This window comes from Pithys albifrons, chromosome 2, assembly GCF_047495875.1.
Source record: "Pithys albifrons albifrons isolate INPA30051 chromosome 2, PitAlb_v1, whole genome shotgun sequence".
In the NCBI taxonomy this organism is placed as follows: domain Eukaryota; kingdom Metazoa; phylum Chordata; class Aves; order Passeriformes; family Thamnophilidae; genus Pithys; species Pithys albifrons.
Genome location: NC_092459.1, coordinates 84,240,171 through 84,264,541, shown reverse-complemented (window position 1 = coordinate 84,264,541; position 24,371 = coordinate 84,240,171). Strand labels below are relative to the sequence as shown.

Genomic DNA, 24,371 nt, shown 5'->3' with positions numbered 1-24,371 from the left:
TGGTTTCATGGTGCACTGCATTTATAACAATACCAGTAGCCAAATTATCTTAATTAAAGCTAGCAAGGGCCTCTCTGAGCTATACTGCCAGCCGTAATCTAGACATACCCCAACTGAGATACAAACTCCTGTTCAGATTCTTCAGTTCTTACACATGAAAAACACTAATTGACTGCAACAGGAGAACATGGTGTGGATTACAGAGGGAAATTATTTCAAGTGTCTTGGAGACTATACAGAATCAAATAAAGCTATCCAAGCAGAGAGGCCCCTTTTTTGTTATGCATTTTATTTCAGTTTCACTGGTTCTAAGGTATAGTTAAAACAGGAATTAAACATGGTGATGCACTTGTGTGGAAAGTAATCTTTAGCATTTAGTCTCAGAAAGTTTACACATGTTCTTTCTTACGTGATTTTTTCCAGCTGGATTCTGAATTTCAGCCATCACTGTTTATGTTTCAAGTACTGTTTTCAATATTTGTGACAAGTATCATATGTCTATGTTTGTCTAATTTCATATTTAGAGGTTAAAAATGCTCTGCAGACAATATGATTCCCTGAATTGTTCAGTAAGTAAAAAAATGTAAAGCTAATGTTATATATCAGTAATTCATAGTGCTGTAGAAACAGCTTTACAAAGAATAGCTGCAGACTCATAAATTCTGTAATGCTTATCTTTGTTTTCCGTCTTGTGGAAAAAGTCTAGTAAGTTATCACAGCATTTGGAAAAAGCTTCTGTGAGAACCCACTTTTCCTTAAAATCAGTTGGAGTTAATGCCGTTCAGTAACAGGCTCCTTTTATCCTTAGAGCAACTGCAGAGAAGCCAATGGATGTGCACCAGGTAAGAATTATTCTTGTTAACCTTTTCTCTGTGGAAAGTTCCCATGGATAAGTCATGACTAAATACTACAGAATATGGAATTTAGTGGGCAAGCCCTCTCTGAAGGCAAGGCACACTACTGCCAACATAAACACAATGCTTCAAAAGCTTGCAAAGGGACAGGAGGCCCCCTCTTACCAGTTCCAATGACAGGACATGGGAAGATTTCACAGTTATCACCCCAGCCAGCACCCAAGGTACAGCAGCATTCTTGTTTGGTTACATTGGATGTAAGCACGTTGTCACAGAAATTAGCATCGTTCAGATTGTAGTAACATTCCTTCTTCCCGTCTTCATGTTGATCAGTCTCTACTGATAATTCTAAAGGAGAAAAGAAAACATAAACCACACAGATGACATACAAAATAAATCAGCTTTATAGGAGAATGAGAAGAGCAGGAAAGAAATCCTTAAGTACAAATTTTGGTTTAACTTCTTTGTTCTTAGAATGATGGAAGTTGATAATCTTCCTTTGGCTTTTTCAGACCTGTTCTCCAACTTGGCCACAAAGGGATTCGACCACATTTGCCCTTCTATCACTTGGCAAGCAATGCATAAAGTACCAGCTCTCATGTTCCACTGTCTAACAATCATGCCCAACTACTGACATGGCGTTTTTCATGTATCAATCTGGAAGCTCTTCACAGAGGTAAGCAAATACTACAATTTAATTTTTCAGATAAAGGAGCTAAGACATGAACTGAAAAGGCACAATTTTCAAAAGAATGAGCACTTACAGCCCCTTTTGATTTCACTGGGCAAAAAGCATGTTCCACATTTGAATACATGGTCCTTTATGATTTTTCCAAAAGTAACTTACTGACTCTATGGTGAGCAGAGGAATATAATGCAGATGTCAAGTGAACTGACTGTGTTTTACTTTAAAATAGGCATCAAGCCAAGAAGTCAGATTTATTACCTTAAGCAGTTGAGTGAGTCCTCTCACAACATTTATATGGACTGAAGGCAAAATAGTCTGTTCCACAGATCCAGTAAAGACCCTATTAATAGGCACTCCTAAAGTACACCAAGAAGCGAGTTTGAAAAGAAATACCTAGTTAAAGCTTCTGTGTTTGCAAAACTCTGTCTACCTAACACTACACTCCACAAAAATTCTCATCAAGAGCTCAGAAGTGGAAACTACCACATAAAATTGTTACTCATACTTGATCAATATGAAAAACCTTTCACAGGCCATCAATTAAGTTACCAAGTTCTACAATTACATATGCTCACATTTATTAATCAAATCCCCAACTTTGTGTAGGAACTTAAGATAGATATATCTTGAGGTGATAAGTGCATTTCTTTTTAATCTAGGGTAATTCTTTATGCCTAGCACTTAACAAATGTTTAACTCACCAAAAAATCTACTAAAAATTATTGCATGTTGGTTGATTTTCCATTCTTTGAGATTTCATTCACTTCTATTCAGGCTCTTGCACAACAAGCCAAGCAGATGACAATTCTCAAGTAATGCAGGTCTCCAGGGAGGAATCAGAACCTTATTTTATACCTGAGTGGCAGCACATTTCAAGATGCTACTGCAGCAAATGTTAGTTTCAGTGTGCAGCAGGAAAACTATGGCATAGTTGCCATCAGAGAGACATGATGGGACAACTCACACAACCGGAGCGTTGAAACAAATGGTTATAAACTCCTCAGAAGGGATAGGCAAGAAGGGAGAGGTGGTGGAGTAGCTCTGTATGTTAGGGACTGACTCAGTTTTCTGGAGCTTAATGATGATGATCAGGCTGAGTGTTTATAGGTAAGAATCAAGGGGAAAGCCAACAAGGCAGATAGCCTGGTGGGAGTCTGTTACAGACCACCACACCATTATGTGTAGAGAGGCAGATAAAATATTCTATAAGCAGCTGGAAGAAGTCTTGTGGTTGCTGACCCTTGTTGTGGCGGACTTAAACTTACCAGATCTCTGCTAAAAATACAACACAGCAGGGAGGAAGCAGTCTAGGAGTTCCTGAAGTATGTGGAAGATAACTTCCTGACACAGCTAGTGAGGGAGCCAACCAGGGGAAGTGACTGGACTTGCTGTTTGTGAAGAGAGAAAGACTAGTGGGCAATGTGATGGTCAGAGGCTGTCTTGGCCAAAGCAATGGGGAAACAATGGTGGTTTTGATTCTTGGAGAAGGAGTGGTGCCAGCAGAACTGCCACTTTGGACTTCCTGAGAGTAGACTTTCACCCCTTTAGGAGACTGGTTGACAGTTTCCCTTGGGTAGCAGTCCTGAAGGGCAAAGGAGTCCAGGAAGGCTGGACACACTTGAAGAAGGAAATCTTAAAGGTTCAGGAGCAGGCCACACCTATGTGCTCAAAGATGAGACAGCAGGAAAGACCAGCCTGCCTCAACAGAGAGCTTTGGCTGGGACACAGAAAAAAAGTGAATCACCTCTGAAACCAGGAACAAGCAACTACAAAGTGTAGGGGTCAGGTTTTAGGTTACAGGTAACCAGAAGCAGAAGGACAGCCCAGAAACTTAATTTCCCAGGAACATGCAGGACTACTGAGGGAGGAGTTGACTGACTGCACATGCCCCCTGAAGAAGCAAGCTGATTCATGAAAGCTTGCACAGGGTTATTCAAATATGTTACTGCCCCCTTCCTAGGGCTTATAAACTGGATGTACTGCTCAATAAATCAGACATTGTGTTGGCAGTTTACATGTCTCGCTTTCACACCACACCAAAGGACTACAAGGATGTCAGGAGGTTACGAAGAGAGCAAATTAGAAGGACCAGAGGTGAACTAGAACATAATTGTACTACTACTGTAAAAGACAACAAAACATATTTTTACAAATACATCAGCAATAAAAGGAGGGCTCAGCAGAATCTCCATCCTTTATTTGGCAGGGGGAAATGTAGTCACAAAGAATAAGGAAAAGATTGAGGTACTTAAAGCCTTTTTTGCCTCAGGGTACCCAGCCCCCTGAACTGGAAAACAGTGATGGGGAGCAGAATGAAGCCCCTGCAATCCAGGAAGAAATGGTTAGTGACCTGCTATGCCATGTAGACACTCACAAATCTATGGGGCTGGATGGGATCCATCTGAGGTACTGAGAGAGTTGACAGAAATGCTCACAAAGCCACTTTCCATCATTCACTAGCAATCTTGTCTAACGAGGAGATCACAGTTCACTGGAGATTAGTAAACATGACACCCATCTATAAGAAGGCATAGATACACATAAGGAAGGAAGATCCAGGTAAAAAACTGGCTGTAGGTCTGGGCTCAGAAAGTTGTAGTGAATGGATTTAAATCCAGCTGATGGCCAGTCACAAGTGGTGTTCCCCAGGGCTCAGTGTTGGGGCCAGTCCTGTTTACTATCTTTAATGATGAGCCAAATGAGAGAATTGAGAGCACTCTCAGTTTGCCCAAGGTCACCAAGTTGCACAGGAACATTGATCTGGAGTGTAGGAAAACATTGCAGAGGGATCTGGACAGGCTGAGGCCAACTGTATGGGGTTCAAAAGTTGAAGTGCTGGGTCCTGCACTTGGGCAACAGCAACACCTTGCAGTGCTACTGGCTTAGGGAAGAGTGTCTGGAAAGCTGCCCAGCAGAAAAGGTCCTGGTGGTGCTGGTTGACAGCTGGCTGAAGAGCAAGCTTCAAGAAGGCCAAGGACGTCCTGGCCTGTATCAGAAATAAGTGTGTCCAGCAGGACCAGGACAGTGATCTTCTCCCAGCACTTGGCACTGGTGAGGCTGCACCTCTAATCCTGTGCTTAGTTTTTGGCCCCTCGCTACAAGAAGAACATTGAGGTACTGAAGCACATCCAGATGCAGGCAATGGAGCTGGTGAAGGGTCTGGAGCACAAGCCTCAAGAGTGGCTGAGGGAGCTCAGGCTGTTTAGCCAGGAGAAAAGGAGGCTCAGGGAGACCTTGTCGCTCTCTACAACTACCTGGAACACTGTAGTGAGGGTTGGCCTCTTCTGCTGTGTCTCAAGTGAAAGGATAAGATTAAATGGTCTCAGGTTGCTCCAGAGAAGATTTAGGTTGACTATTAGAAAAAATTTCCTCATAGAAAGGGTGGTCAAGCATTGGAACAGGCTGACCAGGAAAAGTGTTCAAGTCACCCTCTCCAGAAGTGTGCAAAAAATATGTGGCTCTTGGGGACGTGGTTTAGTGGTGAACATGGCATTGCTAGGTTAATTGTTGGGCTTGATGATCTTGGACTCTTTTCCAACCTAAACAGTTCTAGGATTCTAAAATTCCACTTAAAAATAACGGTTGTGAGGTGGGAGGTTGAAGATATTGATTGTCCAACAAATGCTGAAGGAATTAAATAAACTCCAGCTCTTGCTACATCAATCCTATTATCACTGTCCACCCATATTCCCCCAAGCAGATGGAGTAAGGCAACTTTGCTAACCATGCAAATAGCAGATCCATTTTGAGAAAAGCAGGTTTAGAAATGCCAGTATGTATTGCATTTCAACAGTATGAACATGTGTAATAGTTCTTTTGGCTTCTAATTCCAAACTGACAATTGGAGTTATTTCTATTTTCCTCAGAAAAGTGACTCCAGTTTTGGGAGGCTGAGGGGCTGGCAGACACCTCTATTCAAATTTAGTATAATGTTGCCACCTACAAGGCAAAATTTCCTTTGCAGTTTTGCCAATATAACAAAGTTATACATTAAAAGAAACACCCAGCTGGGTGCTTATTTCAGTTTTGTTAGTGTAGCCTGTGGTCAACTCTCATCAGATAATTAGAATTTTCCATAATGTGCTGAATGGCATCAATTGAGGTGGTTTTGCGGTATCAGTAGGAACTGTGTTAAGACTATCATGTCACAGAAATGCAGCTGAACTAAATCTGTCATTCCAAGGTGAGAGAACAGTACTTCAACCACCAAATCATACATTTTCCTTGGCAATTTGCCATCTGTCTAACTGAATCAAAGCCAAATCTTCAATGGGAGAGAAAGCATGGCAGTTTTCATGCGGTTCACCAGAGAAAGATGACCAGTAGCTGCTCTGGGAGGAAGGGGAGACAGTCTCATCATGTCTTTGTTTATTCCCATTTTACAAATGATGTGTTAGTTTCTCCTCCTATTATCTGTTCAGCAGCTTAAATGGCTGTTGTTTACACAGCTGTGACTGAGAGTTAGTCAAGCAGGCGTTATGAATGTTTGGAAAGCAAATGAGGCAAATCAGACACAAGTCTTTTTTTTTTTCTTTTTTAACCAAGACCAGTCTATGCCTAGAAGCTTACAATTTCTCTTTCATAGATTATTAAACATTTAGTAAATAGGTTGTTTTTGAAAGTGATTCACTAAGTATGTTGAAAAAATACGATAGGAAATGGATACTTTTTGTATCGCTGTTTTTTTTTTTGTTAGAAAATGTGAGATACCTGTCTACATAAAGCATGCTGGTACAGGGATATAATTTTATCCTACTGTTAATACAACAGCCTGTATAAGAAATTCTGTATAGTTGCTGCTGGGTTGGATTCTGAAGTATTTATTCGAAATAGATTTACATACCTTAGACTAACCTTGATCCAACAATATGTTTCAGCGTATATTTGATGCAAAACCGTGCATTAGTAACAGGATTCAGTGGATAGTCTGGATATCAGCATATGCTTAAACTTCAGCATACACTGAAATATTTGTCTAAATACCGTCCTGTTAACAGCTTGTTCTGACAAAATCCCAAAATATGTAGAACTGGATGTTAAATACTGCAACTGTGTACCAACACCTTTCATTCACAGGTGGAATCAGAAAGGGGGTTGCTAAAGTGAAAAATAGTCATTACATGTTCATGACTTCTGAAAACTCAGCAAAGATTCTGGTGGCTTGGAGCAAACAGCTTGAGCAACACACCAGCTGAGGTCACTTGGTCTGTTCAGCCTGGAGGAGACTGAGGGGAGACCTCATTGCAGTTACAACTTCCTTATGAGGGGAAGAGGAAGGTCAGGAACTGATTTTTCCTCTGTGGTGACCAGTGACAGGACCCAAGGGAATGACCTGAAGTTGTGTCAGGGGATTTTAAGACTGGATACTAGAAAAAGGTTCTTCACCAAGAGGGTGGCTGGGCACTGGAACAGGCTCCCTGGGGAAATCAGACCTGCCAGAGTTCAAAAAGCTTTTGAATGATGCTCCCAGGCCCATGGTGTGACTCTTAGGGATGGTCCTGTCCAGGGCTAAGGGTTGGACTCAATGATCCTTATGGGTTCCTTCCTACTCAGCATATTTTGTGATTCTGAACTTTCAGAATCTGATTTTCAAAAATCCAGTAAAAATAGATTTGTATGGGTGTATCATCAGGGTGAACTTGTTTAGATTTCTCAATTGGTTCTACATGTGACAAGCTGTAACACCTAATGTGTGTGTGCAGTGCATATGCATATCCAGGTGTTTTAGGAATCACCTGGCTTGGGGTTGTACCGCTGTGTGGTGTTCCCAGTTAACATCCAGCAAGTTGAAGTCCTCCAAAGGGACAAGGGCAATTGATTTGGAGGTGTCCATTTGATCCTCTAAGAACAATTCACCAGTGTCACTGTCCTGGCTAGGTGGTATATTGTAGGCTCCCACAATGACATCTACATTATTTGTTTGCCCTTTAATTCTTACCCAGAAACTCTCAACCGTGCCACTGCCAGCTGTAAGCTCCATGCATTCCAGGCCTTTCGTTACATACACCATCTCCCTGCCTTGCCTGAAAAGCCTGTAACCATCCAAAGGGGCACTCCAGTCACAATATTCATCCAACCAGCTCTTGCTTATGCTAATGATGTGATATCCCTAGAGGGGACTGGGCCAAGGCTTCAAGTTCATTCCTTACGCTGTGTGTGCTGGTGTGGATCATCATAGCTGACACCTCATGGAGCAGACTGAGGGATCTCATTACCACTCAGTTCAAGTTTTGCCATGCCACCTCAAATCATACCTATTGTAATCCTCAAGTATACAGTATTCATTATTGCTTCTGGATTCAATGCAATGAGACATAATAGCAACATATTAGTCTATTTTAGTAGTTTAAATGCATACTGCAACATGCAACAACTAAAACCACATTACATGGATTATTGCTTGAACTGCATTGAGCTTGGTACTTGCTATAAATGAATCACAAATGACTTTATACAGCTTGTTAAAAGAATAAATGACAAGACTTGAACCTAAACCATGCATTTTTTTCTGTCTTAGGTACAAAGATGTGTATGAAAGCAAATTTTCATCTCATACAGAATAAAGTTCTTTCCTCCTTCATCTGTGTTTGTTTCTGAAGCATTTCCTATATTTTGTGAATGGCAGCATAGAGAGGAGGGAAATGAGACAATAAAACCTTGCACAATTACTATTTTGTTGTTGTTGGTTTTTGACTGAACATGACAATATGAGCTTGAATACCTGATACATATACTCGTAGGGTTGTTTCAAGTCACAGACTCACAGACTATTCTGAGTTGAAAGGGACCCACAAGGATCATCGAGTCCAACTCTTAAGTCAATGGCCCACACAGGGCATTGAACTCATGACCTTGGCATTATTACAACCAAGTTTTAGCCAATTGAGCTAACCTCAGGGGTAACAACAGACAAATTTACAGCAACTGAAATCTAAATAAAAGGAACTCTCAAGAGCCCTAATGACAAGAAAGGTGTGAACACATAGCACTCCACAAATATAACAGCCTTTAACCACACAGAAGAAAGATACCAGATTAAAGTAACACTTGAACAAACTTCACCTATTCGCACTTCCTAACAGAGGGACAAACACTTCATTATGCAGATTAAATTCTTCCTTTCTGAAAATAGGCATGGTGCACCATACCGCTGACAGATGACATCCAGGGCACACCACAAGAGCTCCCAAAGCACCATGCCCGACTTGAGTATGTCAGTATTGTCAAAGCTAGAGGATGTGGGGCTATTCTAGCCCTCCTTGCAGCAAGAATAGTTTTTAAGAAGAACTAACAGCAGCCTTTTCTTCTTTTCTTTGGAAGAAAAAAGTAAGATCTCTGCTTCTAGTACTGCAACTTTGCCTTATTCTTGTTCAACAGTATATCATGTAAAGTACTTCTCACTAGGTCTTGTTCAAGAGCATATCATGTAAAGTAGTTCTCACTAGATCTTTCTGATCTACCATATCAGATCTTCCTCCTCAATGACCATATCAGAGAAGAGACAAAGGTAAAGCATGTGTTTTGTTAGAACCTGATGAAGGCTGGAGAGGAAGGAAGAATAGTTCCTTTCCAAACTGATCACAGCAAAGCTATGTTCACTGCTGACAACAAAATGGAGTTAGCACTGGGGGTAGAATATTAATCTGTTGACAGTACAGCCACACTGGGTTTTTCATCCCCTTCCTCCCCTCAGTAACACTAGGGTATATCCTCAAATGTTCCTTAGACTTCATGGCTCAGGTCCTCTGCTAATTTTTAAGCTTTGGTTTTGTTCCATCAAGTAGCTGAACTCTCCTGAGCACTCTCTCCTCACAGGACCAAAACATTTGACAATCGGCTGTTAATGATATTTCACAGGCAACTTCTCCAGTGCTGCTGAATGCTATATTCAGTGACCTAAATACTTGTTACAACTAGGTCACAGGTATTTCAACCTTGTTTTCAAGTCTGAAAGACCATGAGTGAAAGGAGAAAATAGCCACAGCCTTGGAACCTGTAGAGTCTGCATCCTAGCACTAGAACCAACTCTTCTAAAGCTTTCCAGAAGCTAGATCAGTCTGTAGTGTAAGAATAACATGAAAAAAATACCATGATTTGCACTCTGGAGGGGAAAAAAAGCTGTGCAAGTAAATACTTGCATTTCATGTACTCTGTTGATCCTTATTGTAGGCTTGTTCCATTCTTCAGACTGGATCAGTATAGAACTAGGAAGGAAGTTTTAAAAGTTCTAAACTGATTTTTAATGACCATATTTCCAGTAGTATTTTTAACATACAAAACACCTGATAAAAAAACCTCACAAATCAAGTACAATGGACTAGTAAGAAAAAAAGGAGTAAACCAGGCAAGGACACTAAAGCAGTCACTCAACAAGAGCAGGAGATTGACAACAATTTAGTGGTTTGGCATTTTGCTTTTCCCACTACCTTTTCTTAGGAGTTATCTTATTACTAGATAATGCTAACAGGGTATCACTACACACACACATTCTGATTTTAATAGTATGCTCTGTTTCCAAGCATACTAGTGGATGTTTGTAAAAATTTGAACAAAAAATAAAATCACTCAGGCCATAGACTTGATTCCATATCACATTTCATTATTACAGTACAGCAAACGAGACTGTTTACTCTTAACTGCTGTAATGGTTCATTATAATAGCCAAGTCTGTTGTCATATAACTTTTACAAGATGTTTCTGCTACATTTTCACTGCTAATGACTCACTGATATCATATTCCAACCTAAAAAAACTTCTTCTCATGCATATACTTCCAAGTAGACAAAGTTTTATTTTTCTGTTGTGAAACCAACACTAGCACTTAAACCAACTTTGCCTTTGCAGTGGTTACACATACAGTGGAAATCATGCCAAGCAGGCAAAAATCCACTGGCATTTTACCTGGTGAGGTACGGAAGCGACACTGTCCAGTCATTGGATCATACTCCTGGTTTTCATCAGAGCACAGACACAGGAAAGAACCATCGACATTTTCACAGAGGGCTTCACCACATACTCCACTCAACATTTCACATTCATTTACATCTGGGGAAAAAAATTCAAAACAAACTGAGACCCACAACTGACAGTTTGTTCTTCTACCTGCTGTATCTGTGCCAATATTGCCTGCCAAATTACCGATGTGATCTCTGGGGAAGGATTAAAAGCACACTAATACCCAAGTGGATTCATGAACAAGTAGTCAGTCCTTTGAAAGAAAGCCACAGTACAGTTTATAGACTACTAGTGCTGATTAGGTGCTGCTCGTAGACCAGAACACAATTTTTTCGTTTTGCTTTCTCATTTTTAAAAACTTGCTTTTCTTTGTATCCTCTTCTTGGGGCTTAATATTTTCTTACCTATTATCAAAATTTCACTGAACTCAAGGAGCAAAATGAATAGGTTTTGATGTGACTCAGACTGCGTTATAAAAAGAGAATTAATTTACCTCCTCAAAATCCCATTTTCCTTGTGAACAACCACTGATCAGCAAATTCCCCAAGCCCACTGACACCACAGGCCTCTCATATGCATTGCCTCACAGGCTGTTCTGGAACTCCCATGAGTTATGCACAGGTCATGCAGGGACCCCTGCCAAACACTGCAAAATTCTTCACTTCACATACTTTCAACTTGGATTCCATACACCTGCTAATTAGTCTACTCTGAAATGCTTGATTGATTGATAGGAGAGTTGCCTGTTTTTAAGCAAGGATTACCAGATACCGTTAGGATCATTTAAGTTTACTCTCTTTTGTTGAAGCAGGCATTTGAAAATCTACTTTGTATACTAATGACAGAATCTGTAAATAATACTTCCTGAATCACAATTCAGGAATTTCTATGATTTAGTGTGGTCTAATATATAACTTACGAGGCAAGGTTTCATCAATTCTACCTCTTATCCATCAAAATCTAGTCATATGAATAAATGTTCATTTTTGTTTATTTTTATATAAATATGCATTTTAACTCAGTGTTTGCTCAGCACTTTAAAAATGTACTTAGATTTTCCTTATCTTTTTACTGGGTTCCTCTCATAGGGAAAAAGTCTTTTTTGGGGAACATTGCCTAGCCAAGAACTAGAGACTTATTTTTTCCTAAAATTGTTTTGGTACATAACTGGCTTCAAAATCTATAAAAGTACTTTATATTATATCGTGCGTACAAGAAAAAAATCAAACAAATACATTATTTTATAGTTCAGAATCACTTCACTGAGAACTCAAAATTAAATTTAGTTTCATACCAGCTTTTCCTTTCTGCCTTTTTTTTTAGATTTCTTTGCTTCATTGGTTTTCATCCATGAAAAGTCACTGTATGCCAAAATATACATGGCTATGTTGCAAGCTAAGTGCCAAATAGCATAGAGAATTTGGTAACAAAATTTAATATATTAGAAAATTCATACTAATACTCTGTTAAATTTCTAACTCCTCCTTCTGTTTGGTATTCCATTTAGGTCTCTGTTCCTGGCAGATGTGTTTCAACCTGACTCTGGCTTGAAGAAATTGCTTAATGAATACCTTTCCTTTATCTGGTATTAATTTTATAATAGAAACTTGTGCTCTGTCAGATGGTTCTCAGGTCCAACCATCACTATTAACAACAGATCTGGAAACCTACTATTCACAAAAGAAATGTGCAGTATTTACACACGTACAAATATCTCACATCATTTCATGGTGATAGGTGTCTTTCCTGGAGCTGGAAGCCCATGTTAAGATCTGTCCAAATATGATGTGCCTAGGGAGGTGCCATCTAATTCGGCCAGGCTGTACCACATGCCAGATACTATTTCCTGCAGGGGGTAGTGCAGGGTCCTGCTTATTCAGCTAAGAGACTAAACAGATGTTGCATTTGAATAGGCTGAAGTATTAAATTCAGTCTATTATGATTTATATTTATGAGTGGTCCTGACATGCAGAAACAGTGAAGTTTCTTGGGTTTTTAAAAAGAGATACAATGAGTGGCTCAGCTTACTTGCCGTTGCCTTCCATTTGCCAGAATGGCAGGTTCTCATTAAATAGATACACAGTTGAGTTCCATCTGGCACAAAGTTCAGGGAGGAAAGCACAGCTCAACCTTATTTTACTAGTAAGTGGTATAACTTTAACAAAAAGCGGCAGAAAATAAAAATGTTCCTGTGAAATGTGTTTTGTTCGAATGCTGCTTTTTGCTCACTTGAATTTTGCAGCAATGACTACTTGCACCTAAGAACTCACCTGTACACCCTTGCCCATCTTGGGTGTCCTGATACCCTTGGTAACAGAGGCAACGGTAGGAGCCATCCATATTTTCACAGAACCCGTGACTGCCACACACTGTGCCGTTTGCACATTCATCCACATCTGCAAGGAAGAATTTTAAGATCAGACAGGCTGTGTGACAAAGGCAGACATTCATGAAGACTGCAGAAAACTAACAGATGGGCCATTCTGGCAAACAGATGAAGCAATGTCCCTCTGTGCATTGGGAAGGAACATACAAGGGACAAGACACAAAAATTGACATAAGCACATATACAATTTAAAAAATTGTTTCAGTATTAACTTTGCGATTTCGGTTAACTGCTTCCACTCATCTGTTTCACCAAACCTGCCAATTATGGCATGATACATACCACAGAATAAGCCATAGTTTAAATAATCTCTGACTGACTGAAAAATTCTACCAGTGTAGTATTATGTGGTCAACAGCAGATGTGAAACTGAACCCACTGTGCCTGTGAAAAGAGTTCAGGGGTATGGCTGTGTCCCCTGTACAGAAGTACTACACAGATTTCAGTCTGACCCTCAGCACAGAAGAGAATTTCATGGTATAAGTAGTAAATATCTGTGGACTGAGACTTCTGTCTTTAATCCTGTCAGTTTATACACACAAATAATCTTACTCAGGCAGGCAAAGTAATTCCAATGCCTACATGCTTTCTGTATTGGCCCTTTCTTTTCTAGTTCCTGTTTGTGGTTTGCTGGCCTTACAAGTAAGAGTCACTTGCATAAGTAAGTCTGTTCTTTGACTCAGCTGCCCATCAAACTCTAATGAAGCAGAGCTGCTGGTGGTAGATCATGGTTTATTTTTGTAAGCATATTACAAGTGCTAGGAATGTATCATTTTTATCTCCACTTAAAGAAAGACCTAAATCCAAAGTCCTGGCCATCTGTGGTCATTAAAGATGTCATGTCCTGCTTTTCAAGGAGGAAGAACATTAGCTGAAACAGGGAATCTGCCAGGCTACTAGGATTAGTACCTTCTTCCTTCTAAAGTCATAGAATCATAGAATTGATTGGGTTGGAAAAGACCTCTGAGATCATCAAGTCCAACCCTTGGTCCAACTCCAGTCCATTTACCAGATCATGGCACTCAGCGCCACGTCCAATCTCAGTTTAAAAATCTCCAGGGATGGTGAATCCACCACCTCTCTGGGCAGGCCATTCCAATGCCTGATTACTCTCTCTGGAAAGAATTTTTTTCTGATATCCAACTTAAGTCCACTGAAGTCTGAAGCAGAGAAATTATTGCAGTATTTCTTTCCTAAAAACATTATGACATTAAGTAACTTTGCTGTCCCCTTGCCTTCTGCACAGTGCCTCAAGGGAATGAAGTGATTTGCTCTAGATTTATCTGCGTACTTGTTACTATCGATAATTCTGCACATTACAGTAGCCCTTCATGTGATGGAGCTTGCCATCATTCCACCTCTAGTGAAGGCCTCAGGCACTCCCTGAACTAAAGAACTTGTTGGACTGTGCATTACCACAGACAGAGAGGGCTTCTTTGAACAGATGAGCAGCTCTGCTGCTTGGTGTCTTCCTCTTAGGAGTGACTGGGGCTCAAACATAGTCCTGCCTACTCCTCCAGCTCTTCACAGCTGTGTCAAAGAAAGAGAAGTCAGCAAAGATGCACCTCATTCTTCCCCTGACAGTGCTCACCCAGCAAGGACATTTTTAATTTTAAACTGTGTCTTATGCTCAGCTGAAAGGAAACTCTTGGTCCTTGAACCAAGTGGTCACAGACCTCCAGCCTATCAAAATCTGAGCAGCACGTCATTACCATCAACACCTGTTATCTGTTGTGTTGCCCTCTTGCTCCCCAAGTGCTCAAGTTCATCCACACATGCTTCCACATGCCACAGGGAGAGGCATTTTTGGGATCTTGAACACCAGCTTTTCCTATGTGCTGTGGCAGGGTTGAAACAGGTTTAGAATTTTAAAGTCAGAAGAGACTATCCACAACCACTTAAAATAGGTTTAAAAACTGTCTCTGGCAATTTCTGTAGCCATGGAATAAATTGTGAAATTTTAACATTTTTCTCAGAACGGCATCTAATTTCACTTTAGGATGCTAAGTGGTAAGAAACTCACTTCTACTGAACTGATCCACTGGTTAACAACTTTCAGCTAAAATTCAAAATTCATACAAAAAATGCGTGTACTACATACACCATAATCTAGGAGAAATTTGAGTATAACGGATGGCAGAAAAAATTATTAGATTTGTAAGTTTTGTCAGTAAAAATGTTAATGGTTTTTATATCTTGATTTATTAAAGGAAAAGTATTATAGGAATTTATGTTAGAAAGGATTATTTGTATTTAGCAAAGAATACAATAGCTAGTATGCTTATTCTCAAGGAACTGAATATGAAATTTTGGGTGGTTTCTGAATAATGAACTTACTGAAATGTACCATAAACTCTCCCTAGTAGAATTAATTCAACAACTAGAGTACACAACATATCTGTGCTAAAGACACTGTCAAAGATGAGAGGTCAAGTGGTACCTTTAATATGTTTTCCTTTTCAAATCACCATAATGACAGAATTATAAAAAAATGCATATGGAGTTACTGGGAGAAAGAAAATAAACATTCTTTATGGTTGTGTTTTTCTGGTCCCTTTTTCTTGCTGCTATGGTCTGTACCTGCATAACATATCTGATTTTAATATTTAGTCTTATGTGATCATCAGTTTCACACATCTAGCAAAAAAAGTCTGAATACCTCTTATTCAGAAAACTATGTTAAGAAAAGTTAAGAAAAGGAACTCAAAATGAATAAACAATGGTAGATTGACAGCCAGGAATTAAAGACAATAGACAATAACTCAGTGTTTGTATTTTCAGGGGCCAACCGGAGTTGAATAAAAAAAGTTCCCGAGCCACAGGAAAATTACTTTGTTAAAAACCTAAGCAGAAGAAACTGCAACTGAAGATTTTAGAATTACCTAAATTATGGAATTTCCTCTTACTTCAAAAGCTAAATGTTAAAGGAAAGAGGGCAATGGCTCATGCAGCTGGTTCTTCAAAGGTAAACCAAGGTCATTGACTAAAAAGCTGCAGAAACAAGTCTTGTGATTGTAGCAAGTGTCCTGATTCAGTATATAGTACAGCCACAGAAGACAGCTTTGTTTTTAAAAAGTGCAGTCTGAACATCTTTCAATGTATGGGGTATTACAGAGAAGGTCCAAGCACCAAATATTTTTCCTTGTCTAGACAGTTCACTCAAAGGACTCTTTTACAGTCGGAAAGGACATTTGTTTCTTTAATCACCCCATAAAGAGTGAGGCTTGTAAGTGGTGATTCTCTTACTAAAGGAGACAAATTAAGTGGAAAAAACTAAATATGAAACTAATATATCCTATGTCTATACAGCAAGTAAAGCAGTTCTCTGTAATTACGATCTGTTTTAGAATCCATGAGTCAGTGCTGTGTGCTTTAATCAAAACTCCTTTGATCTAACATCGTTGGGGTCTCAGGAAAGGCAAAACATGTGAGCACTCAAGCACACTCCTATTCAGCTCAACGCTGTCTTCCTGTTTACTCCCAACCTGAACAAGCGGTGGCATCCTCAACCTCAGGCCTGATACTTAAAATCTCACTGAAATCTGCTTACATGACAAAGTGTTTGGAAGAGGAGCTGTTTCCTACAACAACTCTGTACAGTGATTAGGGAAGCAGAGCTCTGGTTCTCAGACTTCCAGGGCTGTTGAAGCAGGAAGTGAAGCTTGTGGCTTGTAGCAGAAAGAGAGAAAAGTGAGGGAGCCACTGAGGGACATATGGGGTTGGACATGGAGAGACAGAAGAGGCATTTGAGGCAGGGTATTGACTTAAGCATCAGGCAGCATCTAACCTGAGGTTTTGCCAACATGGTTGACATGCAGCCAATATGGTAAAGTGCCATCTTTACACGAATCCCAGAGAGCTGACAGGGAACTAGGGAGTGCTCCAAGAGCATTCCATTCAGAGAGCCTGGTCCAGTCAAATTGCTGAGTCTGGGGCCAGGCAGCAGTGGAATGTCACTGCTACAACAAGTTTGTCTACACCTTGGAAGAAGTCTCCACAAGCTATTCAGTTTACTTTGGCACACAGCCATAAAAAATCCATACCAGTACTAAACCACATGAAGTTCTGAAATGTTTTATGTTGTTGTTTCTAACTTATAAAACACACAAACAAACAAACACCAAGTAAAACTCACAAAAAGAAAGTCTGGTGAAATGGAAAACCTGCTTCCCAGGTACAAAGAGGTGTGTGAATCCAGGAAAATTTCCTCAGGTTCTTTCTCTGATGGTATAAACAGTTCTCAGTCACTTAACTACAAGTAAATTCACAGAGGCACCTCATGTAAAGAACAGTAGCTCCTGCGGTTGGAAGCCACATCCTTTCTCAGTACCTGGAATGTCACACATTCCTTTTGTTTTATCTTGCCTTTTCGCATGAAGCTGACAGCACTACAAATATTAACACTGGTGCCATCAGTGCTCCCTTAAAATAAGTTTTTTCAAAACTCTAGAGTTGTTTTTTATTAAAATGACAGAATGGAGAAACTAATTGTGGTGGAAAAAGTAGTGCTGCTGCTTCAGAGACTAGAAGTACCCTTGCTTTGCCAAGTTATTAAGATACTTTTCCAAGTGCTGAATATAAAGTCTGATCTGTATTCCATACACAATACCAACTACTTGTGAAGCACGCTCAGCTGGTTTTCTACTTGTTTTATTCTTCATTAAAAAGTTCCAAAACTACTCCCAATCCTGGAAACAAGACCTTGTGATTTCATCTTTTTCTATTCAGTAACAGTTTGGCTTTTTTGTTCTAAAGGAGATTAACTTTGTCCTACTCCATCACATTTGATATCAACCCTTCTCTGGAACCTGTGTTACTTTACTAACTGTCAGAGGTTCAGAGGGACTGTTGTTTCTGGTACATCTCCTAAAATTAGATGCCAATGGCTTTGGGATTTTTTTTAAGTTGTGTTTCTATTTCATTCTGTTTTCTCTTTTTTTATATATTTCTGAAAGTTTGATTTCACAAGGTTAGTAAGTGTTCTTCTAACTTTGATTTGAAATAAGGGTTTAGTTTCTGCTAGAGCAGTCTGCATTCTTCTCTGATCATCTTTTTTTTTTTTTTTAGCTGTACTCAGCAGTGAGGCAAAACACCTGCTACCACTTTTCTTGCAGATAAATTGAAGATAGCCAACCATCATTCCTAAACACCAGGTGAAATGTATACATGCAGCCCATGAACAGACTTTGGAATTATCGCCATTACTTGAACTCACACAATACTGCCTTGTCCATCCATCACTGGAATAACTCAGATTCGCTCTCTCTAGCCTACTTGACCAGGCTTTTGTCTTGGCAGTAAGAGAATGTTTCTTTCTACTTATGTCATGATTACAAAATAAAGCAAATGTTTAAAGAGAAAAAAAGAACTAAAAACACCACAGGATTTTTAGAAGTTTTTCATAATAAATAAAACACAAATATTGTGCTTGATGTCATGCTATATCTAAATATACAGCACTTATTCCCTTACATCAGCAAAACAGTGTTCTTGCCAGCAACATACTTCATTTCACTAGAGATCACATTACTAATTGTATGGCAGGTTATGTGCCAGCTCAAATAATAATACTGTAATGATGGTTTTCCCCTGGTATAGGTAGGGGGAGTGAATGGAACAGTCAGAGACAAGTTTCAATGCACCTTGTTCACTGAAGGACAAACATTTTTAGTACCCCTAAACTATGAGAAGAACTGGTCCATGAAAATCAATCATATACGGATTTGCCAGCCTATAATTTGGGAGAAAGAACAAGTGCTTACTTCTTGGATGCTTGAGATTCAGTACCCATAGTTCTAACACCAAGCTATCATCTGCTCAGTGCTTCTCCTCTGCAAGCATCCCACCAAAATAACTACCATATAATTTTTTCCCCTTCTGAACTTTTCACATAAGGCTTCTTGGCCTGAACAGTCCTCTCATCCATAAGAATAGACATTCATCATCCAGTTAGGGGAGGATTTGCTTTCTGTCAGCATCACTGACTACAAACAGCCTCCTACCTTCCTGGTGTATCACTGAGCACAATTCTCTGACTTTACATTCTGTGCAGGAGAACAGCATCACTAGCACCTGTATGCATTCCATTAGCAACAGGATATATTGTCATGCTATAACCACAAAAACCCCTAGTTACTCTAAATTCCTGGTTGATGGTTCTCACCAGTGTTATTATTGAAGCAGCTTTTACAACCTTACATGAAAGACACTTGTATAAGCATATCTACATACACTTACAAACAGTAAGCTGACTTTAGCACTGTAAAGATCTAATTACTGCTTTTTACTCCACTCCTGCCATTTGAAAAGGCCTGAAGTTCTATCATAGATAGCACTTCACTACAAGTTCTCACTGAAGTTACTTCTATTGTATTGATGCTTAATCTGCATATTTAAAAAACTGTGCAAGCAAGGTTCTCTCTCCCACACAGTAATAAGAACATTCAGCCAGCTCAGGCTTGCTGATAATGCACTTAAGCTTCAAGGTAAATGATCTTACCCACTGAAATTTATCAGAAGCCTGAGTTCCAAATAGACTTTACATGCATTTTACATATATTTATTCCTTCCACCTCTACAAGAATATAAAAATAATTTCCCACCTATGAATATTACTACAGACATTCACTGGCTTCATATATCCCAGCATAATAGTATCATTCCCTCCTTTGCCATTGTTAGGTTAGTATTTCTTCTTTTTTATCAATTTGCTTAAAAAAAATGTAATCCAATGTTAAGACAGCAAAATTGTTAAATATCAAGAAATGTAAAACACAGCTTGCAACAAAAATGAACTCCATTATGTTGCCCATTTTCTAAATTTCCTGTTATACTTCTTATGATTCAGATGGCAACACAGCACACCATGCATTTACAAGAAAAAGAAGAAAGGACCCCTAAGTGCCGGATTTTGGAGTTAGTAGTGGCTGACTGACTACTCTTCTCATCCAGCTAATAACAGGAAGACAATGGGAATGGATTATTATAACTTGTTTCACCTTCACATGTCCGGCCATCTGCAGACACAGAGAAGCCCCGCTCACATATGCACTGGTAGGAACCATCTGTGTTCAGGCACTCCCCATGCGGTGAACAGAGGTCAGATCTTTCACATTCATTGATATCTGAAAATATAGAACGCGATTAGCTTTGCAGATCATCATACCCTTAATATTAAGCCTAAATTCAATTTCTCTTCAAGACAGCTCTTATTTCCAGTAGCTATGTAAATAGCTACGTGAACAGGGCTCATTTTCCAGAGTAAGCCAATCTCCTGGGATCATTCTTAGACTCTGTACAGACATCATTATGTTCTGCTGCATCATACTCTTTCTACATCCCTCTGTGATGAAGATGAGTAGAGACAAGCGAGTGATTTGTGAGGCACCAGCATAGTCTCCATCCTAGCCAACATTTCTTCTGTGTTAGAGGAACTCTCAGACAGCTCCATCTGACTGTTCTTTGATTGCTGCACACTGATCAACTTGAGCATCTGGCTCCATGAGTTAGCAGCAGGTTTGGAGTTGCATCTCTCCCAGCAGGCTCATTTTTCTATAATTTAAAGCCAAATGCTCTTTTTTTGCTGATGGGGATTGGGAATGATCCCAAAAGGTTGCTACATAAAAGTTTGTCATCATTATCTATTTTGTTGTTTGGTTTTTTCTTTTTAAACTTAGAAAGCATTTTTCAAACACTGTCTTTCAAACTTGTGAATCTGCAAAACAAGTATTTCTTTTAGACTGATGTCTTATCTTAGCAAGCAAACCTGCCCTCAGAACTTAAGGACTGTATTCTTTCATTAAGGAACTATCACTTTTATATCAATTACCATTCACAATGTAATTGTCCTTTTGTATTTTGCTTTACAAAAAGATCACCAATGACAAGGACAGAAAGGGAGTATTCTTAGGACTCACACTGTTCTCAAGACTTAGCTGTCAGTTTCTTAAATCTGCCAGAAAAATACTGGAAACTGAACCAGCTGATTACACAAGGTAGAATGATGTTTAAAAGACAGGAAAACAAAATTAGTAACGTTAGGGAAATTGAGCATAATATGTCTGAAAGAGCTAACTGCAGTTTCTCATGTTTTGGACTCTTTTCAACTTTGCTCTTTACCAAAACGCATGTTCCTAATTTCTAGTCTAGTCCAGATTCAACTTGCAGACACTGCATTCTGTGATAAATTTGCCCATTTAATTCAATAGCTCTCTGTCTGTACTGTCTGTCCCTTAGTTGGCTCACAAGTGCTTTCAGTTTTATTATATTTATCCATTTAAAATATGAAGCCTATATCTTACTACTTTAGATGGCCAAGTGAAGAAAATAGAGGGACATCAAAGCTGGCATTGATTTTAGCTTGTGATCAATTCTCTTTTATCTGCTAAAGCAAGGTCTAATACAGCTCATCTGTAGGCTGAATGCAGAATTAGAATGCAGCCACATAATACTAAGAATTTTTACAGGGAATTTACTGTGGGATGCAAAAGATCTTCAGCATAGATCAGCTGGAATAGTCTCTCAGCTCACATGTAAACTGTGCATAAGAGAGCAGCCAAAACAAAGTCCAGTGTCCAGGTCTTTCAGTCATTTAGAGCACAAACACCCTCTCACTTTCCAGCTCTGATACCATGGTTTCTGTCTCATAAAAATGGATGGCAAAAGGGAGTCATGAGGCATGCCTGGGTGTTGTGACAACATGAAGTTGGGATCGTTCAGAACTAAAATCTGGGAAGTATTTTTCTGGGTTTGGCAATGCTGACTCAGTCTCAGATAACACATTCCCTTCCTCCCCACCCATTCTCCACAAAGCACTGCAAGAGTTTTAGAAGGGAGAGAGGTTTATCTAATGTGACTTGATGCTTACTATACTGCTCTTGCTGTTGGCATTACTGATTCACAACACACAGAAGGTTCTTTTAAAATAAAAGTTTCCAAGATCTGGAAGAAAAGCAGCACTGTATCTCTGTTAGTTCTAATACAGAATCTCTTTCAAGTTATAAAGGCTGAGATTTCAGCATCCTGAAATAATTTCTCAGCATATATATTTACAGAGAGTAATACAAAATGAGAATTATAAGAAAGTACAACAAATGATAAATTAGTTTCTCTTAGCATGATCATTGCCTACTACAAGGTACGGTTACAAACTTGCATATTTAAAATAATGATCCAGGTGTTTTTTGTAGCTATTTCATACCTTGACATCCCCTATTTGCTATCTGCTGGAAACCATCTGGACAAGTGCATTTGTAAGACCCATCAGTATTTATGCAGTTTCCTCTAAGGCAAATATTGCTGTCTTGATGGCATTCATCAACATCTGAAATGAAAATGCAACTGAGTTATTAGATGATGTAAAACCTGATGAAGCTTTTAATATTGATACTTTGATACTAACATAGCAACTTGAGGCAACTGTGTGCATGTGGAAATCAAGTTTACTAGACTTTAGGATGTCCTTTTAATTTTCTTTTCATCATATCATCAAACTTTTTGTATTTATAGAGGGCTTTAAAATTTGAGATTGTACGTGATTTATTCCTATCAAATAAGACTCACATGTGTCATGTACATCTCTCAGAAAATCATATCATAACAGTAAGGAACTTAAAAAGAAATCCAAGCAGCTGCACATATAGAAGACACACAAAATACCTACTAATGAAAATTTGCAATGTGTGTCTTTGGACATGTTTAAACCACAACACAGTGATCCCTGAGTCAGAAGTGACTTGGTTCAAACATCCCCGAGTATGGGCGAGCCCAGGCATAGCTGGTGTGTCACAGCAGACAGGACGTGCCTGCGGAGACTACTCACAAAACAGCCGTGCAGGCAGGAGAACTGTAGGACAGGGACCACACTGAGCACACGGCTGTGCTAATGGGTACTGCATCAGGCAGTTCATGTGATGCAATACAGCCATTTCACAGTCTTACCAGATTGGTCATGAGGCTGAGTAGCTGCTTTTGCACAGTGCTGCACCCATAAATCCAGCTGCAGAGTCTGGGCATGCAGGGTCTAGTTCCCAGCATGAAGCCTCAGGCCTGTAGACTCTGCCCTGGAGTCCTGGGGACAAGCGTGCCAGCCAACACACAGCAGGGAGAGATTCAGGATACAAACCAGACACAAGGTAATCAAGTATTTCAAGAACAGGACACTGGCATTGTCTCCACCTAAAGTCTTTTCTTCCCATTGTCTTTCAAAGGGCATAAAGTCAGCCCAGTGGAGGAAACAGAGTACAGCTACTACGGGTACAGGATTAACTCAGCAAGTGCCTACATTCCAGTGATATTACAAAGTTTTGGGTTCATTACAACTAAAGATCACAAGCTATTTGATGACTGCACTTGTAAGTTTTAAAAGCAAACAGAGAGTCAAATAAAAAAAGCATCTTACAAGCAACTTTTCTCTGGCTCCACAGTGCCCTACCTAATAATTTGTCAAGTCTATTGCTTTGATAATGTAGTTAGTTTCCTTTGAAAAACAGTAGTCAAAGATTTTTCCCAGTGCCTTTGGTTATGCTGATTTCTTAATCATGGATTTTAGCTGATTAGAATTGTAACTTTTTCCCGTGCTACAGGAATGAATAACAATAGTAATTAAAACCGGGGCATGACCTCCTTTCTACATGTATCTTCGGAAAGCCTGCACTGCATCCCTCTCCTTGGGATTTAATCGGTTTGATAAAAGTAAGAAATAGGGATAGCTTTCTTAAATAAATGAATGTTATTGAAGATAAAATTGGACTTAATGTTGACAAAGTTATGACCTTTAGATAATGTTTTATAATAATTTTCAGTTGAGAAATAAATTGTGGCTTATTTAAAAAGCAATTAATTTTGACTACCAGCATGAGAAAAATTAATGACTCCCTTGTGCTAAGTTGACGCCAAGTCTCAAAACAAGAAAGTGCCTTCTGCCAAATTCAGTCAAAATGCATTATTTTCCATATAGGATGCAAACCTCCCTTTCTCTGATGAAACTCTTCATAGATCCTAGGGTTGCTGCATGAGAATCTTCAGAAAAATGAAGGTAACTCATGCTTGAAACATTCAGTGCTTTTTACTACCTTTTACACACGTGTGTCTTGAGTGTTTTGGCTAGGAAAATCTCTGAAAGCTCTTAGGAGAACACTGGAGTCTCTTATGCTCCAGACAGGCTTTCCTCCAGTAACCCAAATTCTTTGAGATGTACAGTCTGCAATGTAAATCCCACTGGTGCATAATCCTATTTCCTGTCAGTTGAGACAAGGCCTCAAAGGACGTGTTGCCTCTCATTCAGAGCAACACCGAGCAGGTAAGTCTCAATGTCACTTCATCTCAGGAACAAGATGCTGAATGGGAGACTAAGGCAGAAGGAAGCTAAACATGCATGTGAGTGTGCATCTGGCAGACCTCTGGCTACTAGGAGGTAACCTCTTTTTCTATCTTCAAGTGGAAGGCTGTGCATACTGCCCACCTGTGCATGGTCACGAACTTCCAGGTT

At 39.5% G+C, this 24,371-nt stretch overlaps 1 protein-coding gene across 10 annotated transcripts in view; it reads right to left on the bottom strand.

Moving 5' to 3' along the window:
* Positions 1–24,371, bottom strand: part of LTBP1 (latent transforming growth factor beta binding protein 1) — a 199,898-nt gene that overhangs the window by 23,750 nt on the left and 151,777 nt on the right. For all 10 annotated transcript variants that reach the window (XM_071575851.1, XM_071575842.1, XM_071575835.1 and 7 more), the window contains 5 exons: positions 22,083–22,205; positions 19,882–20,007; positions 12,768–12,893; positions 10,444–10,587; positions 1,020–1,202 (listed from right to left, as the gene is read on the bottom strand). In XM_071575851.1, the coding sequence (XP_071431952.1) occupies positions 1,020–1,202; positions 10,444–10,587; positions 12,768–12,893; positions 19,882–20,007; positions 22,083–22,205 (702 nt within the window). The remainder of the gene's footprint in view (positions 1–1,019; positions 1,203–10,443; positions 10,588–12,767; positions 12,894–19,881; positions 20,008–22,082; positions 22,206–24,371) is intronic.